We start from the raw sequence: 16,580 nt of genomic DNA, 5'->3' as shown, positions 1-16,580 counted from the left end.
AACAACTTCCAAGACGCAAAATAAAAACAAAGTACTGTAGGTAAAAATAGAGTGAATTTGGTGATCATGGGGGTACGTGAGCACCCACTCTTCATCGTCCGATTTGCTTTTAGATCTGCCCAAATCACTCAGATGCTCACGGATGAGTTCACGGCGTGAAGTGACTTTTCTAGCGTGGAATCTACTTTTCACATGTTATTATCTAATCATGGCAAGCGCTAAACAAAGGAAACGATGCCCACCCGTTATAAAAAAAGGAAACGATCGATGCCCACCCTGCTCCTCCCTCACCGACGAGAGAACCGCACGCCGCCCCTGCTCCTCCTGCCCAGACGCGAGGCCGTGCGCTGCCCCTGCTCCGGCCGTCCCTGTGCCCGCACCACCGCCCAGATGGCCCCATGGAGCTCCCCTTCCTTCCACACTGCCGCCTTCACCGCGGCCGCGCGGAGGCCGCCGCGCGCCTCAGCCTCCTCATCTCCACGGAGGAGGGGCGGAGGTCGACCTCCCTAGTACCCGCACCTGCATCGCGAACTGCGGCGGCGCCCCGCGCCCCCCGTCGATCGGCTGGGCTCATCGTGCTTGGGAAGAAGCCGGCCGATGCCATCGACGCTTCTCCTCCAGCGCACGCTCTCCACCCAGCCTCCTACAGTTTCACTTGTAAAGAATTCCAGGGTCAGCTCATAGTTTCAATGCACCAACAGTTCAGTTCACTGCGAGAGGGAAGGCTAATGCTCCAAATCACCATCAACAATGCAGAAAAGGCTTTCATGTATATAAACTAAACATGTTCTTTCAATTTGGATGACGTTTGGTCCAAATTCAATTCGGCAGAGTGCATCCCTTGCTGAATCTTATCATTTGCAATTGCAAGTGTCGGGACAACAGTTTCAGGAGACAAGCAATGAGTTGGGAACAGTTTGCCATTTCAGTGAATAGAACAATGAGCAATCTTCCTAACATATACGGAGTAGTTGACGACCTCCCATCTCAACTGTCGTGCACACTTCTTTTTCCAATTTAGGGTATATTATTCACGGAAAATAAATCACAGTAATCATAGAACAAATCAAGACTATATACTCCAGCTGCCAAAAGAAGGTACTGCAGTTTAAACTTCAGTTTCAGTTCAATTTTTCCTTGCCCCAGATGTATGTATGGAAATACAGGCAAAAAAATAGTGATGGAGTTGCAGCTGAAATAACATTATCAAAGGAAATTAACCGATCAGTACTAGGATAGATATATGGTGGTCATGTCCTATTCTCAATCCCTTCTCGAACTCGCGGTGGTCGAACAATTCTAACCCGCAGGCCATCTCAAATCGAACAGCACACGCGCGCGGCCAACCTCAATTCAAGAATCGAGGTCACTTCGCTGTAATTTCCAAAATCGAGGGTCTGAAATTACCTGTATTCGTGCTGCACGTAGTGGGGGCGAGTATCTTTCTCTCCCAGAAAAAAGAAGCTAAACGCGGGCCTTCGCTGCCTCCTCTGATGATGCTCTCGGTTGGCGATGCCCAGCGCCCCACTCCGCCGGCGCGGACACGAGCCTGGCCACGGCTCCGTCCATCCTGACGATGGCCTCGGCGCCACCCCGCTTCGCGAGCGACGCCAGCGTGAGCTTCCCCACGTTCTCCCGCTTAGCAGTCTATCTCTCTTATATTTCTCCCGCTGATTGCTTCTCAAAGTTGGGGATTCCTGATTGGAGCGAAGCCCCTTCACGTCCACCTTGGTACGTACCACCATGATCGTCACAAAACATCCCCTGGACATGATCGATCTACAAAACCGATTACTACTCTGCATTATCGATTGCAGAGCCTGCCGCCCAAGTTCGCGGCGCGCCTGGACATCCCGCCGGGCTTCGCCATGGCCACGCTGCGGGACCCCGCGGGGCGGTCGTGGCATGTGGACCTCGACCGGGACCGGGATGGGCCCTGCTTCGTGGGCAGGGGGTGGCGCAGCTTCCTCGCCGGCGCGAATTGAAGATGGGCGCCCTTGATTTGGGGAAAATGGGGGTCTCCTGCAAAGAAAAGAAAATATTGGGGTCTCCAGAGCACCCCACGACCCGGAGGTCGAAACTGCCGCCGCGCCCGCACCTCAAATCGAGTCAATGTGCGGCGGAGGGCTGGAGCTGGATGCGGAATCGACACGGAGCGGGAGATGCGCCAGCGGACAATCCCGGCCACGCTGAAAACCGCGTCCGCACGATCCCGGCCACGCCATGGACGCAGGTGGACTCCCGCGGGAGGGCCGGCGGCAGCGAATTGGGGCGCTCCTCGAGACGGGGCACACGGCAGCGGAGCTCACGCTGCCTTCCCGGCCACCACCGACGGGAACTGTTGTCGTACTACCGCACGCATCGGGGGAGGCCGAGCGCCGCCGCGTGCGAGTGCCTTCTGCCGCCGCCGCCACCAACGTGATGCATCAGAGAGGCCGCGGGCCATCGAGTGCACGGAGGAGCCTTCTGCCGCCGCCAATCCCGTCGGGGGCGCGCCGCCGAGCACGGGGGGAGGACCGGAGGAGGTTTCCGCGGCCACAGCTGTCGACGAGAACGCGTCGGGAGGCTGCGCGCGGCTGAGCTCGAGGGGTTCGCCGGCTAGCGCAGGGGAGGCCGCCGCCGAGCACGGAGCGGATAGGCTGCCGTCGGCAAGGTAGGAGGAGTAGGGGAGGACGAGGCAGCGAGGTGAGGGGAGGTCGGGTGGATTGGACGTGGTCAAAGATTCAATCATTGCATACTTGACCATCGAGTGCGCCGGCTAGACAGGACGCGAATAGTGTTAACGGAATAATGGACTCCGTGAGACAGGTGTTGAGCAGCTAGGGGGTGCTCACGTATCTCCATGTTCACGGAGCTTCATTCCTAGGTAAAAACATGGGTTGTCTCCCATAAGCGCTTTTCTTTAACGCCTTTCAGCTAGGCGCAGAAAGTGTGTATCAAGTAACATCAAGAGATGAAGCATCAACATCATTACCAGCGATGTTGGGAGTTTTATCAATTTTAGGCCTATAGTAATTCTTTGGTTTAGGCACCTTAGAGACATACATGAATTTTTGCTCCTTACCCACATAAGCTTTCTCATTAAATTTAAGAGAAGAAAAAGTTGAACCCAATTTTCTCATAGCTTCTTCAAGTTTACCAATTCTATGGGTTTGATTATCATGGATAGCACAAGTTTCTAGAGTAGCAATTCTTTCATTAATTCCTCCTAGGATTTTATCAAGTTTATCGAGTATTATCCAGTAATATTTCCATTTTAGTTTCAATGCTACAATTTTTCTCTATGGTTTCCAATTTTTCCATAACATCCTCAAGGGAGGTTTCACTTTTAGTTTCATTAACGAGTGGTGTTCCAAATAAACTCTCAATAATGCAACTAGCTTCTAAAGCGGGAGCACCTAGGAAGTTACCTCCGCGAGACAATCAAGAACATATCTATTCCGACTAGAGATACCAACATAAAAATTCCTGAGTAGGATAGTGGTGGAGTGTTTCTTGGTGCACCTATTATGGGCATCACTAATTCTATACCAAGCATCTTTTAAACATTCTCCCCCTTGTTGCTTAAATGAACGAACTTCAACTTCGGGGTTACTCATTTTAGCGATAGTAAATAAAGTGAACTAGATAAAGTAAATGCAAGTAAACTAATTTTTTTGTGTTTTCGATATAGAGTGCAAGACAGTAAATAAAGTAAAACTAGCAACTAATTTTTTTGTATTTTGATTTAGTGCAGCAAACAAAGTAGTAAATAAAATAAAGCAAGACAAAAACAAAGTAAAGAGATTGAGAAGTGGAGACTCCCCTTGCGAGCGTGTCTTGATCTCCCGACAGCGAGCGCCGAAAAATATGCTTGATGGCGTGTATTTCACACGTTCGTTGGGCAACCCCAAGAGGAAGGTATGATGAGCACAGCAGCAAGTTTTCCCTCGGAAAGAAACCAAGGTTTATCGAACCGGGAGGAGCCAAGAAGCACGTTGAAGGTTGATGGCGGCGGGATGTAGTGCGGCGCAACACCGCAGATTCCGGCGCCAACGTGGAACTCGCACAACACAACCAAACTACTTTGCCCCAACGAAACGAGTGAGGTTGTCAATCTCACCGGCTTGTCTGTAACAAAGGATTAACCGTATTGTGTGGAAGATGATTGTTTGCGGAGAAAACAGTAGAAACAAGTATTGCGATAGATTGTATTTCGATAAAGAGAATTGGACCGGGGTCCACAGTTCACTAGAGGTGTCTCTCCCATAAGACGAACAGACATGTTGGGTGAACAAATTACGAGTTGGGCAATTGACAAATAAAGAGAGCATGACAATGCACATACATATCATGATGAGTATAGTGAGATTTAATTGGGCATTACGACAAAGTACATAGACCGCCATCCAACTGCATCTATGCCTAAAAAGTCCACCTTCAGGTTATCATCCGAACCCCTCCAAGTATTAAGTTGCTAAACAACGAGACAATTGCATTAAGTATGGTGCGTAATGTAATCAACAACTACATCCTTAGACATAGCATCAATGTTTTATCCCTAGTGGCAACGACGACAACACAACCTTAGAACTTTCATCCATTGTCCCGGTGTCAATGCGGGCATGAACCCACTATCGAGCATAAGTACTCCCTCTTGGAGTTAAAAGCATCTACTTGGCCGGAGCATCTACTAATAACGGAGAGCATGCAAGATCATAAACAACACATGTATAACTTTGATAATCAACATAACAAGTATTCTCTATTCATCGGATCCCAACAAACGCAACATATAGAATTACATATAGATGATCTTGATCATGATAGGCAGCTCACAAGATCCGACAATGATAGCACAATGGGGAGAAGACAACCATCTAGCTACTGCTATGGACCCATAGTCCAGGGGTAGACTACTCACTCATCACACCGGAGGCGACCATGGCGGTGTAGAGTCCTCCGGGAGATGAATCCCCTCTCCGGCGGAGGTGCCGGAGGCGATCTCCGGGATCCCCAGAGATGGGATCGGCGGCGACGGCGTCTCCGGAAGGTTTTCCGTATCGTGGCTCTCGGTGCGGGGGTTTCGTCACGGAGGCTATTTGTAGGCGGAAGGGCAAGTCAAGAGGCGGCACGGGGGGCCACACCACGGGGCCGCGCGGCCAAGGGGGGGTCGCGCCGCCCTAGGGTTTGGCTCCCCCGTGGCCCCTCTTCGTCTCGTCTTCGGTCTTACGGAAGCTTCGTGAGAAAATAGGCCTCCGGGCTTTTATTTCGTCCAATTCCGAGAATATTTCTTTACTAGGATTTCTGAAACCAAAAACAACGAGAAAACAGCAAGCGGCACTTCGGCATCTTGTTAATAGGTTAGTTCCGGAAAATGCACGAATATGATATAAAGTGTGCATAAAACATGTAGATAACATCAATAATGTGGCATGGAACACAAGAAATTATCGATACGTTGGAGACGTATCACTTGGTCCCGACGGAGAATACCGATGGCTCATGATTTCCTGGACCACGCGCGGAGCGACACGCTCCAAAGTGTTCACCGGAGCTCTCGGAGTGGCGGTGCGGCGAATGAGCCACCATGTAGTTGATTTCTGCCGCAGCGACCTGGTGCGTTCTTCTGACGGGGCGGACAGGTCCACTCCATCGAGTGCGCCTTCAGGTGTGAAACCCTTCCACCTGACGACATGGGAGCGGGTTCGGTGGAATGAGCCGATGAGTTCGGCTTCGAGGGTTGCCTTGATCTCGTCATGTTTCTTCTTGAGCTCATCGGGCGGATCCTCGTACTTGGCCGGAGTGCCTTCCGCCATCTCGGATGTAGATGGCGATGTGGTGGATGTCGAAGGTGGTCCCACCGAGCGTGCCGAGAATGTGTTGACGTCGAAACCCCCGGCGGGCGGAGACGGGCAACACAGGTAGAGCCGGGAACAACTAGGGCTGCGGCTGGCCCCGGTCCCTCGGAGCGACGGCCCGCAAAGCCTCCCCGGTCGCACGTCCGATGCTATTGCAAGGGCGTGCCACCGACCTATACCGGTCGGGGAAGGTGTGGATGATGCCTCGCTTAGTTTCCTGCATGGCATACACGTAAACATTAAATACGAGCCTCGATCGGCTCTCGGGTTATCTCGTGAATCGGCTCAAAGAGCCGATCCACCCATGATTCGAACGACGTGTCCGAATATATGGTGGTCCCGCTTGATCAAGATAAAGCTAATTAGATCTACGACGATTTAGGGTTTTCACCGCATAATCGGATCATCCTACTCACGATTGGGCCTCGCGCTCGCGCACGGTGGCCGTAAGCCGATCCTAGACGGGGCCTAAAAACCAACACGAGGTTGATCCCGGAACATCCTTTCTAGGGCTAGCAAACGTCACCCTACACGCCGCTGGATCCTCCAACCCTTTGTAAGGCCTAACTATTGCGGATGTTAAACTAATCCTTGATGAACAAGGAGCAACCGTAACGGATCGGATCTACTAAACTATGATCAAGCGGGGTGCCGCCCCTACACCTAAGATAGGTGTAAGGGCGGCTAGATGTGCAAGGGTTGCATAACGAAAGCATGTAATTCGAAGAACAATGCTAACCCTAACACATCTAAGATAACTACGTTGCTCGCCATCAAAAAGGCTTCGACACGAGCAACGCATGAACAACGTGGGTAGGCTTGTCGTTGCCTAGATCGCAAGATGCGATCTAGGCAGCATGGTGCTTACTGGAGAAACCCTCGAGACGAAGGAGTTGGCGATGCGCCGAGATTTGTTTGTGTTGAACGTTGATTGTTGTTTATTCCATAAACCCTAGATACATATTTATAGTCCAAGGGACTTTCTAACGTGGGTGTGCACCTAATCGTGCACGGGTAAAATTCTAACTCTTAACCGACAGGTATCCTAATATGTTACAGATACACGGGCCAACTAGCCCACACTTTGCATATAAAGGCCGATTCACATATCTCTTCTATATATATTCTTCAAGTCCATCTTGATCGCGGCCCACCTCTGACTCGGTCAAATTCTGGTGATAACAGAAGCCTCGAGGGTTTTCCGAGGGGTATCAACTATTTTAGCTCATCTAGATGATGTATGATGTTTTAAGAAGCCTCGAGGGTTTTCCGAGGGGTATCGACCATTTTAGGTCATCGAGAGCGTCTATGGTTATTTAAAAGCCTCGAGGGTTTCCGAGGGGTATCGACCATTTTAGGTCATCGAGAGCGTCTATGGTTATTTAAAAGCCTCGAGGGTTTTCCGAGGGGTATCGACCATTTTAGATCATTCAGAGCCTCTTTGGTTTTTTAAAAGCCCAGAGGGTTTTCCGAGGGGTGTCGACCATTTTGGTCATCTACAACATGTACACCAATTTGCTCATCTACAACACGTACACCATTTCAAGAGCATCAATTGGAACATTTTGAAACAGCAACTACCAACATAGTCTCAACCTTAATCTTAAGAGCATCAATTGCAACATTTTGAAACAACAACTACCAACATAGTCACAAACTTCATCTTACGTCATAGTCTCAAACATCATCTTAGAACATAGTCTCAAACATCATCTTAGAACATAGTCTTACAGATTAGTTTTTAACAGGTGAACACATATAGAGTTTCACCCATACAGTACAACATAGTCTCAAATTGGAATGACAACATAGTTTGGACCCATACACTGACAACATAGTCTTAAACATGCTTAAACAGGCTAAATTCATCAGATTATGCATCAGGAGCAGGGGCAGGTGGATCCTGGCGATATGTAAACTTTCCAGCAGTGAGATAGCCCTTCATCCTACCTATCAAAAGTCTCTTCGCGGTCCTTCCACTAACCCTCCTTGGGGCATCAGGAGCAGATGCAGTGGTTGTTCTTGGGGTAGAGAATCTTGCAGCTGGTGCTCTTGCAGGTGCTGAAGCTCTTGGAGATGCTGGTGATGCTCTTGCTCTTTGACTGCTGGTGCTGCTCTTGCTCTTGGAGGTGCTGGTGCTGCTCTTGCTCTTGGAGCTGCTGGTGCTGCTCTTGCTCCTGGAGATGCTGGTGCAAGTGCTGGGGGAGGAGCTACTGCTGTGCTTGCAGATGCTAAAGTGTTGCCATCATCACTGTGCCTTTTACTCTATAAGCATGCAAATAAAGTGATTATTGTTGAAAAGCAAGTAGTGTACATGGCTTAAACATACAAATTGTTTACCTGGTGGTTATTCTTCCTAACTTGCAGCCGTGGCTTCAGAGGTGCCTGGCAACTAGTGTACCTATGCCCAACAACCTTGCAGTTGCTGCAAGTAATACTGGCCATCCTAGAAGTGTCTCTTGGTGCTGGAACTTCAAAATTCAAATTATCCCTTTCTTCTTTTAACTTGTTTCCTTCCTGGCTTCTCTCTGAAAACAGGTGGCTCTATGTCATATGTGTCAGTCTTTTTCCAATCATCTGGACCAGGCACAGGGTACACAACATGTTTGTAGGCTTCTTTGTACAGTGGCTTCTTAAAGAACTCATGTACATAGTCCTCTGGATGATGTCTCACTTTCATAATTGCAGCAACAACATGACTACAAGGTACTCCAGTAATATCCCATTTCCTGCTGGTGCAAGTGTGGTTCTTTAGGTTGACTGCACAATTTCTTTTGTTGTTGCTAATGCCACAGGTCAACATCATAATTCCGTGCAGTGCATTCCCTTGACCACCTCTTTGCTTCTTCCAACTTCTCAGTATAGTGTGGAGTGATCTACCATCTGGTTATCTCTGTCTTCTCTCTTGTCCCACTATTCTTTACCATGAATTTATTCCTTAGGCCTTCTAGCATTGTTCTGATAGGCTTGCTCCTGACATCAAGGATCATTTTGTTGAACACTTCTGAGATATTGTTCACAACAAGATCTGTTTTGCAGTTTGTATCAAAAGCATGCCTATCATAGCATCCATTGCTCTATCAAATTCTGGTTTTGTGTAAGAATAACTAGTTGCGTCCATGTGCTTCTTCAGCTCTGGCCCTCTGAATCCAGCAGATTGGAAGTTGGCATAAATATGCCTCAGATAGAACCTATGAGGAGAATGTGGAAAAACTTGTGATCAGCCTTGAGAAGTCCCTGCAAACATGAACAAAATAAATGTTACTGTTTGTTTTCTTTTACAACAAAGATAACTGTAGTAGACAAATTATATGTTACTGCACTGACCTTTTGCCTATCAGAAATAATTGTGTACATTCCAAATTTTCCAGACTCCCCAATACAGTACCTAAGCTGAGTCAGAAACCATAACCAACTGGCATTGTCTTCCTTGTCCACCACACCAAATGCAATAGGGAAAATGTTATTGTTCCCATCTCTACCTGTTGCAGCAAGTATTTGTTGGCCCGTGCTCAATTTAATGAAGCATCCATCTACCCCTATGCCATTGTGTGGGTAAGCTAACAAGGAATAAGATTGTGCTAGGAAAAAGTAATGCATTTACAAGAACAATTACCTATGAAGGGCCTGCAGCCATTAAGAAAGCCTTTTTTTGATGCATTCAGGTAGTAAAATAACCCATGGAACCTTGGGTTTGTACTAGGATGATCAACTAAATGCTTTGTCGTCACAATACACCTGCTGCCAGGATTAGTACCTTGTGTATTGTGCCTTCTGGTCACCCATAACAACAGAAAATGCCTTCTTCCTTGCTCTGTAAGCTTTGCTCTTGGGGACTGGTACACCCCACTTTTGCTTTGCATTGTTAATGAGTGTGTCAACAGTAGTGTTTGGATCAATTCTAACAGCCTGCTCAGACTGTTTGGCAAGCCAATCAATAGTAACCTTTGTGTGATGTCCAGAGGCAATACAAGAGTGAACCCCTAGAATTTTCCTTATGCAAAAAGTCTTCTCGTGTGCAATCTTTGAGGCACTCATGTAGAAGGGACAACCCTTATCTGCTCTAGGATACAGAACTATGATTCTATCACTGTCATTCCTCCAATACTCAAAGTTCCTAAGCTGAGCTATGTGGTATGTCCTTAGAGCCCTCCTGAACTGGTATACATCAGTGAACCAAAGTTTCATAGCTATCTGTTCATGTGGGTTTGCCCTGGTCTCATCATACCAAACTCTTTTCTTCATTTACCTCATCCTCCTCTTCCTTCCACTGGCAGGTACAAATTTTGACACAAACCCATCATCATCACTGTCTGCAAGCTCATCAGGGCTACTGTCTTCATCAGATGTAGGCATGAAATAGTTGCCTTCTTCAAATTTAACAACCTCATGATGTGAGCTACTAGTAGGACCACACTTTGCTGCCTTCTTCTTTAGTGGCATGATTTTCTCTATAATTTCCTCAACCTCTGAATCTTCCTCAGGTTCAAACATATCTTCATTAGTGTCACCTTCAAAATGAAGAAATGGGTCAGCCTTCTGTTCTTTCTTTTTTGCAGCTTCTCCATTATTTCTTCATTCTCTGCATTCTGTGATGCATGCCTCTTCTTCTTGAGCTCCCTCATTAGCTCCAATTCTGATTCAATAGTTGCCTCCCTCTCAGTTGCTGCTAGTTCAGGTCTGTACTCACCATCATAGTACATGTACTCACCCTCATTTTCACCTACCTCATTATCATCTACCTCCTTATCACTGTCATATCCATCTTCCAAGTATTCATCTTCATCTGATTCAGCAACCTATTTTGCCTTTCCTTTATTCTTGGTGCTAATCTGTTGTGTGCCAAGTCAATTGCCACTGGATACACCTCCTCCACTTCATTTGCCATGAAATTGACCCCTAACTTGTTATCTGACAGCACAACAAGTACATCAACTAAATCTGTAGCTTCAACATCTTGTCTGTTCAAACCAATTGGTCATTCTGCTTTGTGCTTCACCACTGTTAGGTTGAGTACCTTTTCACTGTCATAAAGCTCAAGCATTTCATCTACCTTTGTCATGCTATCAACTACCTCCATTCCTTCCTTCCCTTTGCCTCTTTCTTTAACATAGTACATGTAGTTTCGGATTTCATAGCCACGTTGTTCTACCAGAGCTAGAAAATTCAATACAGTGATGTCTAATCTGCTAAAAGTCCTCTCCAAATTATCTTCACCACTAAAATGAAATCTAATCTCCCAGATATCATCATCCAAACTGCAAATAATTGTTCACATTATCAAGACATGGGATAGAGGACTGAGCTTACTCGACGCCTACCATGCCTACTGCAAATAATCTATAGCACACAGTACTCTACAGCACAAAAAAGAGGGAGAGAGGAGTGAGCTTACTCGACACTGCCGCCGAAACTTGATGCCCACCGGTGGCTGGTCTTGCAGGGTGAGGCGACAACGGCTCTCGCAAAAGCGGTGGTTGCTCTCTGCTCCGGCGACGGCTGCGCCACCGCCGCCGCGGTGGAGATCCTGATTGTCCCGTCCGCAAACTCGCCACCCGCCGTGTCCTCGCGTGCGACGCCACAGCCGCATGCGCCTGCGCCACCACCGCCGCCTGCGCCGCCGCCATCCTCCGAGTCAGCAGTGAACGCCGCCATCGTGGGGTCCGTGTACGAAGGAGAGAGAGGAGGAACGAGTGACTCAGCGTCCGAACCCTAATCCTATCTGGGCGTGCAGAGGGGCCCACAACCGATCGGCCGTTAACGGTTGTTTTCTTCTTCCGTCCAGGAATGGACACGTCATCACATTGGGTGGGGTCAGCTTGTCAAATTCCGTGTAAATTCGCTGCAAATTCGTCATTTGCGTGTTTAGCAAAAAACCAACTGAAATCGTGGTTTTCTGTCCGCAATAGTAAAGTGGTAGTCTTTCGTAAATTTGGCCACCAATGTGGTGGTTCTATGCTATTCACTCGACCTCATAGAGGTTACAGAATCCACTCTCCAAGGCTTTGTGGGCCTTTTGAGTTTCTCATGGTCCTCAAGTAATCTAGCATGATCGACCCCAAATTCAACCTTCTCATTTATAAGCACTTCAGCCATAACACGAACATAGTCACATTTTTTTAGTGAGTTGGACTCCTCAAGTGTGGTCCTTTGGCCTTGCTCTTCCGCAAAATCTTGAGACAACGATTGGGTGGCCAACGGTTACGGGGATTGACGCTAGGGTTTCTACAAGGATTTTTTTGCATGCCCTGCTCACACAAACGTCCACCCGACAAAAAAATTTGCTCAGACGCTGCCAGGTGGGCCTGCAAGCAGCCAGACCCACCAGTACTAGCTAGATCTTGGTGTGCCAAGCAGTAAGCCAAAACACCATTCATGAGGATAAAAAAGGTATTATCGCAAATCCACTATCAGAATATGCGAGGAACCAGATCGGACGGCCAGAAATAGACAATCACTGTGAGATGACTCACAAACTTCGTTTAGATTAGGTATTTACACCTTACAAGGGGAAAACGTACAAGAAGACAGTATGACCAGTATGAGAACTAAATTGGAACTGTTTCTAAGTTGAAGAGTTGAAATCCTCCAAGAAAACATTGTGGTAAGTTTGATGGCTATATAAGTATTTATGCATTTAACTCATCTCAAGAAAACGTTACGAAAAATCCTCCGAGCTAGATAAACTGAGACATAAACTTGGTATGAAAAGCACAACTGTTTTATTGAGTAGGTAATAAAATGGGACAGACAAATAAGAAATGGTGAAATTCACAAAACACTACCTGACTACCGGGCAACATGAGGTGACGATTACAACCTTTAGAGCAAAGTTCAGACACTCATCGACGTAGCGACCACTCCACACATTGATCTTAAAAGTACTTATTTGGCAGCTCCGGCACCAGCCCAGATAGCTCGCAGCTTAGCGGCGTACTCCTCCATGCTGTTGGCGGGTGGTGCCACTGCCTTGGCCGCCTTCGTCTCCAGGAACCTATCAGCCCACGCGGCCAATCGCGGAGTCCTGCCGGCGTCAATGACCGTCACGCCGAACATCGACCGCAGCGCTTCGAGCCAGAATAGCTGGCACCCGAGGGCAAGGTCGAGATACCCGACAGAGTCGCCGCCCGAGAAGAAGGCCTTCCCATCCGACCACGCGGTAAAGGCGTCCTCCATGGGCGCGATCACCGCGAGCGTGGCAGCGAGCTTCTCGTCTCTTTCCTCCTCCGTCGCGGCGCGCAGGATGCCTATCCACGCAGGGAACACCTTGTCGTCGACGTAGGCTGCCCAGAAGCGAGCGACGGCGCGATGGTACGGGTCGGCGGGAAGGATCGAGGAGGTGCCGGCCCAGAACTCGTCGACGTACTGCACAATGGCGAGCGACTCGCAGACGGGCTTGCCGCCGTGGATGAGCACGGGGACCTTCTTGTGCACCGGGTTGGACGCGGCGAGGAGCTCGCCCTTGTCGAACAGGTCCTGCTCCAGGTACTCGTAGCTCACGCCCTTGAGGTACAGGGCCATGCGCACGCGGAGCGCGAACGGGCTCACCACCGTGCCCAGCACCTTGACATCTCCCTCACTGTCCATCGTCTTCTTCCTCGGCTATCTCTTCTTCGTCTTTGGTGCTCTCGTAAGCTCTGATGTTTATGTGCTAGGCTAGCTAGCTCTTGCCTGAATTTGCATTTGTAGCTCCGTTTCTTGTTGTTTATATAGTGCTTGGTAAGCTGACCGGTTCGTTGCATGTGCAAAGCTACGGCTGCTAGAGCCTTGGGAGGTCATACATGGGTGCATCAGCGGTGACGTAGTATATGTAGTTATGTACTTATTTATCTTTGAAAGAGGAAACGAACCTGGATAATAAGTGTATGCATCGTATGGGTGTAGAAAACAAGTTCAGGGGAACCAATTCTGTCCAAGCAGACTAAAGGCACTAATTTGATTCAAGAGGCACTAATTTGATCATGACGTTCCCGATCACCTGCTGCTAGCACATAATCTTCTTCTTGGGAACGGAACGTTCGCGCGTGCGTCAGTGCTTCTCCATCCCCTGAAGCCGAAGGTTGACTAGCACGGCGTCACATCTGACGCTTTAGTACGACCCAGTCTTTCAGCTTGGAGTATGCTTTGCGAACTGTTCTGTTGCTCTGCCGACCTGTGTAGTGATGAGACTCTACTGCTAGAACCGGAGGAAGTATATATTACTAAAAGGTGATACTTACAAATTAATTACTACCGAGGAGGAAACGCAACATGGATAATGTACGCGAGCATCTCATGATTTCTTTGCTGGATTTCAGGTAAGGGTGCGAACCGGCGCCTGATCAGCCCCGCTTCGAAGTAAAAATAGGCTAAACTGGTTGTTAGTTTTTTCTAGCGAATTAGTTAGTTTGAAATAGCCCATGGTTTCGCCGACTTATGCCGGATGTGAGACGTCCACTTGCAAAACTCCAATTTCACGTGAATGAATCTCTTTTGTCAGGGCAGATTAAAGGAACTATTGATTTGGTTCATAAAAACGGCACTAATTTGAACCACTACAGGAATAGCGTGCTACGCCGACGGCCCCGTTCGGCATAGCCTTAAAAGGGCGTCGACGTAATCTACGTCGAGGGCCATCGTCAGCGTAGCTCCTCGGGGGGAAGGTACGCCTCGATAGAGACGCGTGTGCCCTTGGCGTAGCCACATACGCCGACGGTGGCACCGTCAGCGCAGGGCACGCCGTCCCGTCTGTTAACTTCAAAAAATTTGATTTTTTTAAAAAAAAATTCTTAGTCACTCACATGGATCATTTAGTTCTAACACTACATTTAATCTTAGGTCAAGTTACCCCTCATAGTTAAATTTCCCACACGGATCACCCATCTTCACACTACTTCACCCCTAGTTCGTTTAACATTTTGGTTCCTTCCGGTTGAGCTTCCATCTTCTTCACGAAACATTGCTGATAATAATATCATATCAATCATATTAACTCTTAGATCGTGATATCACAACTCTTTATTATTTTGAATTTTAAATAATTATTTAAATAAACATCAATGGTTAAGTTATAATAATCTCTACCGAGCATGCAATTATTAATTTAATTTCTTAAAAAAGTATAAAATCCTGAATTTCTGGCAAAAACTAAAATCTTCCTGTTTTCATATTTTTATTTGGAATTTGAGAATCTAAAAATTGGCTAACCGGGTAAACCCTTCTGAATTCGGATGTAACTTTTCCCACGGTTATTTTGATATATTATACTTTTTTCCAACTTTGTATGCATCGTTTTGATGCAGAGGTTGGGGCTTCGCTTCCTCATTCCAAAAAAAACGAAGCACGATAAGAATTCAACGGCCCTAGAGCCAACTGGGCTCTAAACTAATTCTGGGTGTTGGATTAGGATCATGATTTTTTATCATGTGAGTTGTAACCCAGTTATTCTCGGTTACAACTGAGCAGCAACTGAGCAAAAAAGGATCATAACCGCTGAATTTGCGTCATGATTCATGTCAGTTGAAGTTGCAACTCACCAAAAGTACAAAACTAGTCGCTACTTTCCTAAAAGTACAAAAACTTCACATTTAAAATACATAATTTATATATTCGAATGTCACTGCAAATTTTATACCATATGTGACATACTCCCTTCTTTTCAAAATATATTGCCTACATTTTTAAGTCAAAGTAAATATTTACATACATAGATCAATTATATAGAAAAAAAACAACAATATCTAAATATCAAATTAATATTATTTGAACCATCATAAACTATATTTTCATGATTCGCAGAAAAAGAACATTTTTTATTATATGCATTTCATATTATTGATATTGATATATTTCTCTAAATACCTGGTCAATTTTATAGAGTTTGACTTCGGCAAAAAATAATGTGCAACCTACATTCTTGTGAAGGAAGGAGTACACCGGAAATTCAATTCGGCTCCCGGGTGTGTATGCTTGCTCTATCAAAAACACATATTTTCAAGTGCTAATAAATTTTGACAAAAAATCTATGCATATATCTCCATAATATATGTGTGTTAGTCAAGTTTCACGGAAAAACGATATATTTTGTGGTCTATGTAAAAAAGAGAAAATTTAACTTGTGAAAAGCCTTATTTTTAGCACCGAGTTTTGTCTTTTTTACTAACACCACATGACAAGTCGATTTTTAATGAAACAATTTTGTGAGCGCAGCACGTGAAGATGTACGTGTGCATTTTTTTATTTTAACTTTTTTAATATTTTAAAATATGTCTACTATGCATTTTAAAATAAAAAAAACATGTCCTCCCATGTCCCAAAACACCACTCCCTAGGTACACATAAAGTAAAGGATGTAATCGATATGAATTTTAAGGTGTGGCAAACCGCAAACAAGATAAGAGCATGCGCTGGTAAGTAAAAAAGAGAAGGCAGAATTACTAAGAACCACAACTTCATAGGCACCTATTACACAAAACCACACCTTTAAGACTTGATTTTACAAAATCACAACTTTAGAGGTTATAACCCAAATACATTTTTTCTCCTTTTAACACCAAAACTGATAGTAGGGCCTACATGCCGATGTGCGGGAAATTCATTTTGAACCGTGCTGCCACCCTCGTCCTTGCCTCCAAGCGCTAGGTTTCGGGAGAGTGGGGGATTACTTTTTCTCCACAGCCTCGCCAGATTTTTGTGTGGTGCAAAGTGCAAACCCCTTTAGCCACGTGGCTGTTTTGGCCATATCTGTTAAATGTAGATGGG

General features: G+C 46.6%; 1 protein-coding gene across 1 annotated transcript; it reads right to left on the bottom strand.

Moving 5' to 3' along the window:
* Positions 1–12,725: 12,725 nt before the first annotated feature.
* LOC124681252 (probable glutathione S-transferase GSTU6) lies at positions 12,726–13,480 on the bottom strand. The gene has a single exon (XM_047216186.1). The coding sequence runs from the start codon at positions 13,425–13,427 to the stop codon at positions 12,726–12,728; it is 702 nt and encodes a 233-aa protein (XP_047072142.1). The 5' UTR covers positions 13,428–13,480.
* Between the last annotated feature and the right edge of the window lie 3,100 nt (positions 13,481–16,580).

The sequence above is a fragment of the Lolium rigidum genome, unplaced genomic scaffold (genome assembly GCF_022539505.1).
Source record: "Lolium rigidum isolate FL_2022 unplaced genomic scaffold, APGP_CSIRO_Lrig_0.1 contig_37718_1, whole genome shotgun sequence".
Classification (NCBI taxonomy): domain Eukaryota; kingdom Viridiplantae; phylum Streptophyta; class Magnoliopsida; order Poales; family Poaceae; genus Lolium; species Lolium rigidum.
Note: the sequence above shows the minus strand (reverse complement) of the source record. Positions and strands in the feature narration are given on the sequence as shown.

Excerpts from the sequence above, each read along its gene's own strand:
- LOC124681252 (XM_047216186.1), bottom strand. The coding sequence starts at position 13,427 with ATGGACAGTGAGGGAGATGTCAAGGTGCTGGGCACGGTGGTGAGCCCG.